The sequence below is a fragment of the Osmerus eperlanus genome, chromosome 5 (genome assembly GCF_963692335.1).
Source record: "Osmerus eperlanus chromosome 5, fOsmEpe2.1, whole genome shotgun sequence".
Lineage (NCBI taxonomy): Eukaryota > Metazoa > Chordata > Actinopteri > Osmeriformes > Osmeridae > Osmerus > Osmerus eperlanus.
Genome location: NC_085022.1, coordinates 18,629,145 through 18,643,208, shown reverse-complemented (window position 1 = coordinate 18,643,208; position 14,064 = coordinate 18,629,145). Strand labels below are relative to the sequence as shown.

Genomic DNA, 14,064 nt, shown 5'->3' with positions numbered 1-14,064 from the left:
TGAAGTCTTGGTTCCCGAGGACACCTAGTGGCCAGATTGATTAAAGTCAGTATTTTATCAATTGACAACAGAGCATGCGGAATTAACAGGAAACCAGTAATTAGGTAATAGCCGTATTACCTAAGTAACTGCTTGCCAGTTATTGACACAAAATTGTTAGGCTGAATGGTAACCATCTTTCCAAACAGTAGAAAAATTAAGGTATCCAGGTTTTGTAGACTTGTAGTCCAGTAAAAGTAACTGATGGCAACTTTACGACTGATTGTTCCCAGAGACATGCTATGGTACCAGAGGGGCTTACCTGTGTGGATCCAGTGTAGATGATAGGGTAAGTGACAAGCAGTGACCACTGGTGTAACAAAGCCACAATTAAACACTGATACATTGATGTATGGTGTTAAGAATGAATAACAGGATGTCATTGTAAAAGTCCAAATCTTTATCTTGGTATTTGGAGAAAGGACAGTTAGACCACCTGACATACTGACAATGTTCACTCACAAAGAGAGCACAAAGCTCCCTTTGGAGTGCAAACTGTGCATACATCTTGTGAGTCTTCAGACACTACATTGCACACTCCCTTAAGTTACAGTGTATCACTTGATTGCAAAGACAAACAAACGTTCACAAGACACATATGCAATGATTTTTCCTTGGCTTGAATAATGGCTGTACTTTACACACAAAGTCAACATGATTTTTAAACAATCAAAAGAGCAAAGGCTTAATTGATGGAAATAATAACTCATTTTTGAATGTCTATCCTAAAGTTAATACATGTACAATAACAAATAAGTGGAGATTCCAGTTAGCCGTTAAACACAGGAGCTAACATCTCTTCCACAGAGATATATGTAAATGTATTTATAAGTGCAACTGAACCTCCTTCATGTCTGTGGTTATATTATTTTAGAAGAACAAAGACCAATAACTCAATACAAATCAAAAACAAGATGATCTCTTACATACGGAATAACATTCATAAATACCATAGAAGAACATTCTCTGATTCAAAAGGTGTTACATTCAAAGTTGTTCTGAAAAAACAGTCAGCCTAGTAGCTAGTAGCCAGTGGAGGATTTCTGATATTGCTTGACGGGCCTTTCAGCTGTGATGCTCTTCTGACGTGAGCATCATCCTATCTGGTCTATCGTCTCATCCATTCATCTACCTCTCCCTCTCTCAATGGCTCCTCTCGGGGCGCAGTGTATTCCAGGCAAGTGCTCTCAGCCCCCTCTGTAGGTTGGCCGGGCCGCTCTCAGCACTGGCGCCCCCTGCTGGCCACCTAGCGCATCTTGTAGTCATGGGAGATGGCTGCCTCACACAACTGTCCTTTAAAGTCGAGCTCAAATGTGAAATCCAGGTCACGCTGTACAAGGGAGGAAAGGATGCAAATGTATTATTAATAATATATCACTGACGGTCTCAGAGCCAGAGAGAGAGAATATAAGAGTCAAAAGGGAATAGAGAGACAATTCAGTGTGACTTTCCCATCCTGTCAGTGAAAGAGTGTGTGTGAGTGTGTGTGTGTGTGCGCGCGCGCGCGTGTGTGTGTGTGTGTGAAAGAGAGAGAGAGACAGACAGACAGACAGACAGACAGACAGAGAGAGAGAGAGAGAGAGAGAGAGAGAGAGAGAGAAAACTAGAGAACCAGAAAGTTTCATGCAAGCAGCCTTAGTTCCAGTGTCTGGAGAGGCAGTGAAGGGACTCACTATGTTCTTCTCGTTGGGCTTCATAGCGATGCTGCCAATGATCTCCTCCCCCCTGCGAACTGTCAAGTAGTCCTCCAAGTAGAACACTGTCTGCTTCCAGTGAGTGTACGGGGCATCAGGGGCTGGATCCACACACACACACACACACACACACACACACACACACACACACACGCACACACACACCTCAGTCGGAATTGAGATAGCACTTCATCTATTGATTGTTGCCAGAAAGGTAGTGTCTGTTATCTTTATAGGGCTGCTGTATGCCAGATAAGACATACCTTACCTCCAAGTTTGGTTTATGAGTCTGACAGCTCTGATAAGACCCACAGACTGAGTGGAACTGAACACTGCTACTTTCACCCCTACACAGTGGTTCAAGCCAGTGCCTCCACCTAGTATGCAGCACGTGGTCAACTTAAGTGTGTGCGAGTATATGTGTGTGTGTGAGAGGGAGACCGAATGCTAATCTCCAGCTGCACAGTGCTGATAGCTGATAGCCCACACGGCTAAACAAAAGGGTGCACCCCCTGCATCCCCGCCGGTTCATTCAGCTTGGCTCCCACTCAAAGGTTTAAGCCATTCAATAGGAGATTCATCTGGATTCCCAGGGGCAGCTGGACTACCAGCTTTAAAAGAAATCTGCTGATCAAAGACCAGCCGGCCAGCAGGGAACCATACACCAGCACAGTCGTGGATATTTGGTATGCTAACGTTATAGGTGAGATGACATTTCCTGAGGAACAGTTACTGACCTTCCTGGCCGATGATATCTGAGTATCTGAGTCTGTGTGTGTATGACTGGGTGGGTATAAATGTGTGTTTGTTTGTGTGTATGTGTGTGTGTGTGTGTGTGAACATAAACCTCAATAGCAGCTAATGTCCTCCAGGAAGGAGAGCATAGAGAATCAATGGAAGTTCTCAGGTCCTTAGATGTTTATCACAGGCAAGCTGGCTATCGGCCCTGGACTATGATAGATAAACAGGAATCAATTTAGAGGACAAAGGAGACTGCAAATGCTTACTTACCAACATGTCACTGTCACGTTGCCATACGGGTGACTAAGTTACGGACAGTCATTCAACTGTCATGTGTTAATTTGGATACAGGTAAAAACGTTGCCTAGTTCAGACCAGACGTCAAGATGTCATCTTTTTGTCTACAAAGTCACCACTAGAGGTCAGTCACTTATAAATTCCAAAAAAACACAGCTTATACTTTCTGGGGACCATGACCATAAAACAGGGAGCACTAAGTTGTTATAATGTATTCAGATATCAGTGTGTTCTGCTGTAGTGCAGCAACCTCAGCCTTAATACATAGCTCAGTAGTGGAAAGTCTTTGTCTGGACAACAGCCTCCCACGTTATTTTGGTAAGGCAAGAGGCTTTGAGAACTGGGATAGCAGTCTTGTAACCAGGCCAGTGGGATCACACATGCTATTTACTGCTAGTACACTTCCGATGAAGAGAATCACTACCTGGGGTCCCAGCAACACTGGGAATAAACTCCTGCCCGGATATCCAATGGGTTGAAGAGGGCTTACCAGTCTTTAAGTCCTCTGTAAAGGCAGCCTACTGTGGTATTTGACACCAGTCAGAAAGGTCACGCTGGCTTTATATAGGCCATTCTGTGTGGATGAGGTGACTGACGATCCAGTTGCTGGTTTTCTCACCGGTGGAGAAGCCAGTTTTCTTGTGACACTTGGTGAACTCGATGTTGAAGTAGGTGACCAGAGCGTGGACATAGTCGTTCCTGTTGATCTGCAGACAGAAGGCGGACGTGAAGGACAGGTCCTCAGTCTTCACTGTGTAGATGTCTATTTCCTACAGAGAAAAGCAGAGCCATAAAGAATCACTCCTACGGTAGGTGTGTTCGAAGTGAAGGCAGATTTTGAATTCTATGCTCCCCAGGAGCCAGCTCTGAACCCTGTACACATTCATGCGAAAAACATACCAAACTAATTACAAAGCTGCCGTTCATACTGTACTGAGCACCTGTTTAGCACACTGTTGTGTTTTGACTTCACCTTCACATTAGAGTTAGTCCATTTTCACTTCTTACAAACTAACAGGTTGTTTAAAACAACACATTATGAGGTCGGGACATTGTTCTGCCTGTTAACCTTACTGTATAGGGCTCTCAACATAGAAAACGGTTAATCAATGCTAACATGATTCCTGCCCTAGTGTGGGTACTGACAGGAAAAAATAGAAAAAAAGAGTTGGGTCTTTGGAGCAGACAGCGTCCCAGACCATCTGGTCTGCTCCTCTCCACCCAGGTCCTGTTAAAGTCTGATGGAAGCTAGGGGACAGTCAAACCACGCCTATGCCTGGCCTGACTATCACCACCCCTGCTCCACCTACCCCCTCAATCTCCATAGAACCCCATTAAATTCCTTCCACATCAACCAAGTAACACAGGTAAACACACAAAGCCCAGTCGGGGCCAAAACATAATTTTCCATCACCTTGCAGTCTTAAATCACGTCATTTAAAGCCTCGCTTGCTGTGTAGTGGATGAGGCTAGCTGGGTCTCCAAAGGAAAACATATTTCGAAAAACAAACTGCTTTGATATCAGGCCGGCAGCAGTAACAACTAAGAGCATGGTCTCCTACTGTCCGTTTCCCAGACAGTGGGTCCCTAAGCACCAACATGGCTTATTCTGCTCATCCTCCCACTGACGCCCATCACACAGTCCAGACATCTCCAGTTCCTCCACTGACTCATTATAAACCCTTGACAGTCAGTAATGACATTGTTGAAATGGAATGATTATTTGCCTAATAGATGTGTACGAGATACATGGAATGAATTCAGTTATCCATTCAGTCAACTTACTGTACCAAAAACATAGATTCAAATCAAGCTTTTCAAGCGACAAAAATCTAATCTCTTATTATAAAGATGGACTCTTTACATGACACTGCAACATTTACAAGATGCTACCAGATGACCGACAGTGTGCTCTCTCCAGAACACACAACTAACTGACCAACTCACAAACAGTCCCTCTCCAAACCCTCGTCCACCAATCCAGTCCAGACTCACAAATCTCAGTCTCTTCCTCTCTCTCCTCCCTGTGGCTGAGCAAAGCTTCTTCCTCTTCTGCTTACCTTGACCAGGCAGGAGTCGGTGACCACATGTTTGGAGTCCACTATGTCCACCAATGGTTCCTTCATTGCCACGTTCCGGATGCAAGTCATGTCAAAACCGTACACATTCTCCCACCCTGTTCAGACACACACACACACACACACACACACACACACACACACACACACACACACACAGACATATACATGTACATGCATCAACATGTATTCAGCTCTGGTACTCACCCCCACTAACCCAAGCCTTTGTCAGAGTTGCACAGGATCTTCTGTTGAATGTCACTCAGTTAAGCAGTTCAGTCCTGCTCTCTCCAGTCATCACAAAGCATCAAGATGCCCCTCCGTTAATGGGCACTTCCCTCTAGCTAAACTCATGCATTATTCATGGCTGGATAGGATAGTGTGTGGTAAGCATCTCTATTATCCTATCGCATTAAGAACGTGGTGGAGTGTGACTGGGAGGGAAGGAGGATAATGAACAGGTTGAAGCTCCATCATGCAGCCCAGACTAGTGCCTGGGTGGGACAGCCAGCCAGCCTGCCTCGAGGACCTGGACTAATGACTGGATATAGTCTCCGACAGCCCCCAGCCTCAATGCGTGCCACACTCACATTCACAGCCACCTGTCTGCTAGGACAACAGACAGGGGACAATATGGGTGAAACGTTTGAGTAAGACTACTTGGAACCTGATGTGTGGAGGTGTGTGTGTGTGTACTGGATGTGTCTGTGTTGCAGAGAGGCTTTGTTCCAGCATGTCTTTGGGCTGCCATGGAGAAATGACACCCTCCTGCAGTGAGGTAGTCCAGGGGTGAAGAGGCTTGTTAACTTGAAACATCGATCATCGCTTTGCCGAGGGAAAGGGTAAACATATTAGCATCCCACCAAGTGTGTGTGTGTTTGTGTAAACGTGTAGGACCGTATTGATGCTCAGCTGGTGTGTGCGTGCCTGTATGTGTATGTGTGTGTGAATATTTGTGTGTGAGGAGGAGGAGGAGGGGTTGTGGGTGCGTATGTCTGGTTCAGTCTTGCAGGCATTCCACATTCACGGTCCATTAGCAAAGCTGAAATAATTCAGCTCAAATAGACTCTGCAGGGAGGAACTGGGGAGCGAAACACAGGCACTCGAACTCACAGTGTATTTTGAAGTCCTTGTACTGCCGGTCTTCTATGGCCACCACATACAGGGCAGCACGATCTGGAAACATCAGGCCTCCAGGTGTCTGTCAGGGGAGGAGGAGGAACAGCCTGACTCAATTGTGGAGCGCAGGACAGACTGGCAGCCACTCACAGCCCAGCGGGTAGGGACACTGGCCAAACCGGCGGTCAGTTTGGTTAAAACCTCAGATTCTGCATAAAAAAATCAACAAACAAAGGGAGTATCTCTCCCCACAGACAAACACACTTACATGCACCCCCCCCCACACACACACCCATCCTCTGAGTACTGAACTATGCCATACCAGCCACTTGTCCCTGGCGAAGATGACCGTGTTGAGCATGGACTCGTAGAACAGGCAGTAGCCCATCCACTCAGAGATGATGATGTCCACCTTCTCCACAGGCAGCTCCACCTCCTCCACCTTGCCGTTGAAGATGGTGATGACTGCAACACACAGCAGACAGTTACAGCTCTCCAGTGGCATCGTAGCACATGCTAAGGCCAGATTGTGCAAGAAAGCTGTGAAGCTAACTGCATGCTAAGGGCCTAACCTTGTAACGTACAAACCAACGCACATTTTTCATCATTTACACAATTCTTATAAATATAAATTGCCAACTGTAAAGTATTTTAACATGGAAAACTTTAAGTCTGCAATTCACCAGAACAATATGTCCCATGGAAATTGCCTGAATACACTAACATGGAATTGTCACACATGAAAGCACATCAAAGAAAAAATTGAAATTTAAATCTCCAGTGTCATCCTACAATATATGCCTATAAACTCTATATAAAAGTACATGTGTGTTTCAACACATCCCACTATTATCTATGTGTGCCTCCCTTGGGAGATCCTTCCCCCAGGGACAAGCAGATCTGTGAGGCCCACACAGGGTGGAAGTCTCTGTGAGTCTCCACCCCTTCCACCTCCCTGTCCCTGTGCTAACATAACCCAAACAGGCCTCCGGGTCTCCATGCTAATCGGCTCTGCTGGAGGAGCCCGGCAGAATGGCTGTCCAGCTGAGGGGAATTGGCAACACTCTGGGAGTTCAGCAGCTCCTCTGATACAGGAAGTCTTTCTCGGCGGGAACGCGCAGCTCCCACCCTGACCCGGGCCTGCTCACGGTTTACCCTCACACTCCACAACTCAGCGTTCACTTCAGCAGTCCCTTCTGTTACCTTAACCAGACCCTCAGTACCACATGCATACTGCTCCAGGGAGGAGGTTTCGGTTGACAGTGTTGTTATTTCGGTGTTCCAAGTTATTGCTGTAGTAAGTCTTCACTTTCAGGTTTCCACAGGATTGCGAATGTCTCTCGGGGGAGAAGTACTGTAGGAACTACGATAATGCTTTTGTTGTCTGATGTTATTTATTCCGAAGTCCTGTGGTCTTGGTACTTCCTGACGGTCATTCAAGAAATCATTGTGAGTGTGTGAGTGTGTGAGTGTGTTTCTTGACTACCTACCACTGTCCAAGTGGTTAGACTTGATGATCCTCTCAGAGTATTCAGATATACTGGAGCACTCAATCTGCAGAAACAGAAGCACATCTATTCAGAACATTGGAAGCAGTGAGAACAGACACACACACACATGCACACACACACAATACAATAAACAATGCTGTAGCTCCCCAACAACAGTCCAGTTGGGTAACTGTGGATGTTCCAACCCCCCTGTGAGACAGCCCTGTGTCTATGTCAGGAGGAGTGATGTCCCTGGGTCGGGCTGCCTGTCACGCCTGTTTAGACAGGTAATGGACTCAAGAAAGGTTAGCTTGCAAACATCTCTACTCAGACAGGGCCTGGAGACACACTCGCCCCTCGCTAACACCCAGTCGGTTTCCTCGCCCTGATTGGTTGATGCCTTCTCTCGGGTTCCTAACTCTCTCACACATCCATGTGAAGAGTACATCTAACAACCTCCAGCACGTCCCTCCTCTTTTCACAGTTTTTTTCTGACTGTTAGAAGGAAAACACACAGTGAGTGGCCGCACTGAAACACACCCATCTTGGTTGTGTGTGTGTGTGCGTTTTCACTTAAGCACATCTGCGTCAGTATGTGTGTAGGAGTGTGCAGTATGCATGTGTGTGTCTGCGCGCCGTACCATCCAGACCCCAGGACTCTGCCTGTTGACCTATAAGGGGGGGGGGGGGGGGGGTCAGGAGTTTACACACACACACACACAACCCTGCTAATGCTCTCGATTTATTGAGCTCACAGAAATAACCGAGTGAAATCGAAGACGGTTATTCTGCCAAGAGGACTCCCGTACGTCAATAGTGGACACTGGTGTTTCTGAGAGGACTCGTGTGGAGGACGGCTGAGACGGCGATCAATGGTGAACTTTAAAAGTCCAGGTGGAGCGGCTATAGATTTCATCCCAACATGCCTCTGTGGAGCCTGTGGCCGAGAGCCTCCGAGTGCCTGTTTCACAATTGCTCTTTCTAACCCATCCAGGGGAGGGCTGTGTGTCAGGACAGAGACAGAGACAGACAGAGCGAGACTGCAGTGTATCTCACCTGCCCTCTGGCTCTCTGCTGTGCGCTGAGCAGAGCCCCCAGTGTGTGTGTGTGTGTGTGTGTGTGTCTACTGTGGAGAGTAAATCCAGGATGAAGCTGCCCCCCCTGAAGCACACTGGGCCTGTCACCTTGGGCATACCTGCTCTGTCCAGCCCAGTAAAGCATGACTGGCATAGCCTCTGGTCAGAGTCAAGCGTGAGTTGACATGTTCTCCCTGACAGTCCCATCTGTCCTGAGCTTGGGCCTGAATGAGCAGCATACAGATGTCATGGCCTTCCTACTTTATGAGTTGTGCCCTAAAGCAAGCTTGTGGGGGGCTGGGACACAGAGGCAGTCAACTCACCTGATGGTTACACACATACGCTATCCCACTTTAAGATAAATGTCGGCCTAGTAACACACACACACACACACACACACACACAGTCTGGAGGAGCAGCTTCCCAGGAAGGCTTCATAGCCTCCTGGCATCATAAAGATGGTTTAGCCTAATCACACCCCACCCAGAGACCAGTGAACCAGGCTGACACATACACACACATACACACACCAGGCTGACATACACACACACACACACCAGGCTGACATACACACACACAGTGCCCCCCTCTTCCCACACACAGACACAACGCCAGATAACACCACACCCAGGGACCAGCGAACCAAGCTTTCTCACACACACACACACACACACACACACACGGATCCCGAGTGCCTGGAGAGTCTTACCCCGTACACGTGCTTGGCTCCTGCCTTGGCAGCGAACATGGCCAGGATGCCTGTCCCACTGCCCACGTCCAGCACCACCTTGTCTTTGAAGACGTGCTTGTTGTGGTACATGGCGTTCCTATAGGTCAGGGTCCGCACCTCGTCCTTCAGCATCTCCTGACAGGGACACATGACCGGACTGAGGGAACGGAAACACAGGCAGCCGCCGCGTGCACTGGAACTGCACCGCCGCTAACGTGAACCCTGACTGGTCCAGTTGCGCCGCAAGGTTAACCTTATTATTATTTTAACCTGATCTCTCTGGGAGTATATTCAGAAAACATGATGCATGAAATGTCCACGCCCAGCCTTCTGAACGAGGTGCAGGTCTGAGGATGGTGACGTGAGAGGCATGAGTCTCTTCCCTGCAGTTTCAGTAATCCTGGCCTTACCTCTCACATGCACAGAGATACAGTTAAAAATGGTGTGTATTCCTTTAATTCCTTTTTAGTCATTCAGGCACAAACACTGCAGCAGAAAGAATCATGTCGAGCAAACACATTTCAAATCTAAAAATGTAACAGAACAAAAATCAACCTTTGCGTCCCACTCTGAACCAGCTCTCTCTACGCCCCTCTTATTCTCAGCCCCCCTCCCTCCAACTCTCTCTCTCTCTTTCCTTCTCTCTCCTTCTCTCTCCCTCTCTCTCTCTCCCTCTCTTTCCCTCCCTCCCTCCCTCCATTCAGCGTTCTTTATACCTCCCGAAACCTTATCTCCACAAAGCTAAGGCTGCTCTGAATACAGAGTGGTTTATAGAGCTGCCATGGACTTATACATAGACATGGCCTTACCCAATATAGTAGGTACGTAAAATCACAGAGTTGTAGTAAAGTGTTATTATTCTAGTACCATAGGGAAGCCTGGAGTGGTTAGGGGTTTCTAACGCTACTGTCATTGCCCACTTTAGAGCTTTGTAATGACAACACTCTCCATTTGTCTTCCATGACACATGGTCTCTGAACACAAAGGAGCAGTCCCTACCTCGTGGATGCCAAAATGGGCGTAGGAGTCAAAGTAGTAGTCTCTGGAAGTCATGTCCTCTGGGTTGAGGGACTTGGCCATCTTCCCTCGGCCGGGACAGCTGGGCAGGCTGGCAGAGTGAGGCGTGTGGGGTGGCCTAGGCACATGGTGGACGGAGGGCACGGGCCTGGGCAATGGGGTGGGCTGGGTGGACTGGGACTGGATGATGCGGATTGGCTGTGGCTGTGGCTGCTGTTGCGAAAGAGCGGGAAAACAAAAACAGGATGGACAAAGAGAGAGAGAAACAAAGAAAGAGAAAGTGAACGACAAAGAATGAAAGAACAGACACAGAACAAACACCGGGCGAGGAAGGACAGGCCTCCTCCCTTTTACAAATTCTGAGGGCTGATGGCCAAAGGATAACTCTCCCTTACCTCAGTGGGAGCTCTGAAAGAGGGACTAATATTAGCATTTACTTCACACCAAGACAACAGCTCATGTCTTGGCACCTGTTTAATTCCCTCTCTTCCTACCTCTTGCCCACAGTCTCCCATTGCCTTTCAGCTATCTGTCAGATGTTGCCCCTGGGGGGAAACCCCAGGTGAAACCACGGACCACATTCCTAGAGACAACAAATATGTCTGTTGACAGGGAACGGGGAGAGGGAGCTGTCTCTGACTGTCACCTGCAAGGTCTTCTGGGATGGCCCCATCAATAGGCATGTTCCAGGACTCAGAGGGAGACATGTGACTCACATCCCTCACACACCATCTCCAACATAGCGCCGGGACAAACAGAGAGGTCAGGAGATTGAAAAACGAAACAGCTCAATGCATTTTGGCCTAATGGCTCTGAGTGGTATTGATTTAGCTTTAAGGAATGTTGTCAGGCACTCTTCTTTGTCTTTCTGTGCATAGCAGACACACTGGCTACACATATCTAGGCTTGTCATTGTGTTAATGCCATGCAGTGAGACCAGGCTGGGCCAAGACCTGGATGGGCTGGTAGCAATTATGCAGCCTCTTCAAACACCTGTTCTATTCACACTCAGACCAAGCAGGTCTTTTCAGACACACACAATTCGAAATATAAGTTGAAACCTTTTTTCCGAACAAGATCTGTCATGGTGAGCATTTCTGATGACAACCATTTCCAGACGGTTCAGAATCCCAAGCTGTTGCTGGAAGCCTCAGACATCATCCAGTTCACTGAAATCCTTGCCAGTAAATACTCAAAAATAGCTGCAATTCACCTAGTGGGAGAGGCACCTGAGGGCATCTATCCCACAGGGAGACCGAGGCACAGTAAAAGCCTGTGTGTCAAATCTTAGCACACGACATCTCTACTTTACTACAGTACAATATTTCTGCCCCCCAAATTCTGCAAGTGGATGTCACGTAACATTCCTCAGTCTTCTAAATGCAAAAGAGATGAGAAACACATGATGAGCTGGTGTCGGTCAGTCAGTCAGAGAGGTGGGCCTGAGCAGGACTGCTGGGGGGGGGGGGGGGGGGACTGTGTCCTGTTCATCTGGCCTCTGCAGTCAGCTTCACAGCCTACCTTGGAGGTGGGGTTTAGGAGGGCGTTAGTGAAGAGATCTGAGGATGCTGCATGCTGACTAGCATGCTGTTTCATTGTTGCTGCCAGGGTGCGGTGTGTGCTGGTGTGTTTTAGCGGTTTAAGCTTCAAGTGTTTTACACACTTGAAGCTTAGAATGCTCTAGCAAATCTATGAAGGTCTGGGTTAGTTAAGTGGAACATTGGATATAAATGTTACAATGCTGCTAGATAAAAGGCAGTATTCAGTAGTCTAAGAGAGGAGAGAAAGAGAGATCACAGTGTCCTTGCTTGCCTCAGTGTGCTGCTGGCCAATCAGATTAACCAGAGGAATACAGAGAACTGTATTATTTGTGCTGGTGTGTATGGTGTCCAACCCAGGGGCGATCTGTTGATACCGTCACACTACCGCCATTTCTAAACTTTGTCAGCTTACCTTCAACACATTCTCCACTGATTGCCAATGAGATAAATGAGTCTTCTGAAAAACTTGCACTAAAACAATTGGTATTTTCTTATCTTCGGCGCTCTGAATAAAGCAAGCATCGGGCCTATGTAGCGGGAATTAACTCGTTTAACTCGTTTTAGAAGGGCTGTTCAATCTGAACAACGCGGGCCGTTGGGTGCCAGCAGTGTCCTGCCTGCAGGACCATGGACAGAGCACCTTGCAGCACCAGAGCAGAGCGCACATTCGCCTACAGCACCGGAGCTCCAAACGGAGCAACAGACTGTAGGATACCGGCGTCACTGCCAGAGCAACATAAAAACTTGACTGGCACAGACGGTGCAATGACTAGGCAATCAAAATGACCAATTGTCTAAGAAGCAGCATATTGATTTCTGTAAGAAATTCCCGTGTTGCTCTTTCAACCCAAGATGAAAGAAATTGACAGTCAGTGGCTGGTGGTCGTGGACGATTTTACTCATTTTGGCTACTGGTAGGAAACAGTCTAATGCACACCAACTCCATGCCGGCTTAAGCTGTTATCTTTGCTTCGACTATTCTTGTTCAAAGAGCTGCCTGTTTAGTGTATAGGCTATCTAAAAGCCCCCAAAGCGTCTGTGCCAAATATAAGATGTCAGAACATATATTTTTGAACTATAACGTAATATTATTTTCAAACCTACCTCAGAGCTCTCTGACTCCGCCATCTTTCTCCTCAGAAGCATACAGCGAGAAGAGTGTTTTATTCCCATGAGAACCGGCGAGATCTGCACAACTTGATATGAAAGGCTTTAAAAAGATTTGATTCCCCTTGAAAGCAGTTATTTTGACTTGTGTACGTTCATCATAATTTGATAATCTTGTTTTAACTTAATAAATAATAAAACGTGTAAGAAAATTATCTGTCGTAAGATTCCGAGATGTCCAAGGTGAATGGGCAGTGGAATCCAGTTCAAAAGTTCACTATATTCAATCTTCCTTTCTTGGAGATTAGAAAGCAACTGTTCATCACTTGACATCACTTCAGTTTAAAATAAAGATGAGCATATTCCGCAATCCATGCAATTTTGTTTGGGAAATCTGTAAAGCTCAACAGTCAGATCGACCAGTACAATCATATAGGTGCAGTTTACACATGTATGTTCTGCAACACTTTTTCTGTATATAGAATTGTATAGAGTTTTATCCAGGTCTTCATAGTACCGTAGGTCTTATTCCCGCGACGTGTCAGAATCGGACTGAATATGGGGTGTATTCGTCCTTGATCAATCCGTACCAGTTTCCATGTCTGCGCATGAGAGTATGACAATAACTTTAATTTAAGGCAATCATGACACTTCTTAACTCACAGTCCCCTCTCCTGATGTCCAGCTCCAATCACTGTAATTTTCCCGTTGCTGTGCTTGATTTATTTGCCATTCTTTGGGATTCCATGGCGAGCTTGAATACCACAATGGAAGTTGAACTTAAAATCACACCCCAACAATAATCGATGATGAGAGAAGTAACCCGGTTACAATGCAAGAGTCAAATGATAGCATGCAGCACGGCCGGCTTGGTGCTTCACCTGCACAGCTGATCATGAGCTGAATCAGATTGGACCAATCAGTGTGACAAACGGAGGTAGCCCCCCTCCATCTCTCACTCTCCTTCCAAAATATAAATATAATACCAGACAGCTCCTCAGCTCTCCCATGTCCATTTACAGTAGCTTTGACTTAATTCGACCAAATATAATTTTACATTCAAATGTAACACACAATATACTGCTGTAACTCATTATCCCTATCTGAATTGATGTCTGCATGTTGGTCTTTCAGC

At 46.8% G+C, this 14,064-nt stretch overlaps 1 protein-coding gene across 1 annotated transcript; it reads right to left on the bottom strand.

Moving 5' to 3' along the window:
* Positions 1–398: 398 nt before the first annotated feature.
* LOC134021424 (protein arginine N-methyltransferase 8-B) lies at positions 399–13,741 on the bottom strand. The gene is made up of 10 exons (XM_062462229.1): positions 12,927–13,741; positions 10,264–10,494; positions 9,244–9,399; positions 7,459–7,522; positions 6,291–6,433; positions 5,963–6,050; positions 4,832–4,947; positions 3,391–3,541; positions 1,713–1,834; positions 399–1,369 (listed from the first exon to the last, which is right to left on the bottom strand). The coding sequence occupies exons 1-10, from the start codon at positions 12,993–12,995 to the stop codon at positions 1,286–1,288; spliced, it is 1,224 nt and encodes a 407-aa protein (XP_062318213.1). The 5' UTR covers positions 12,996–13,741; the 3' UTR covers positions 399–1,285.
* Between the last annotated feature and the right edge of the window lie 323 nt (positions 13,742–14,064).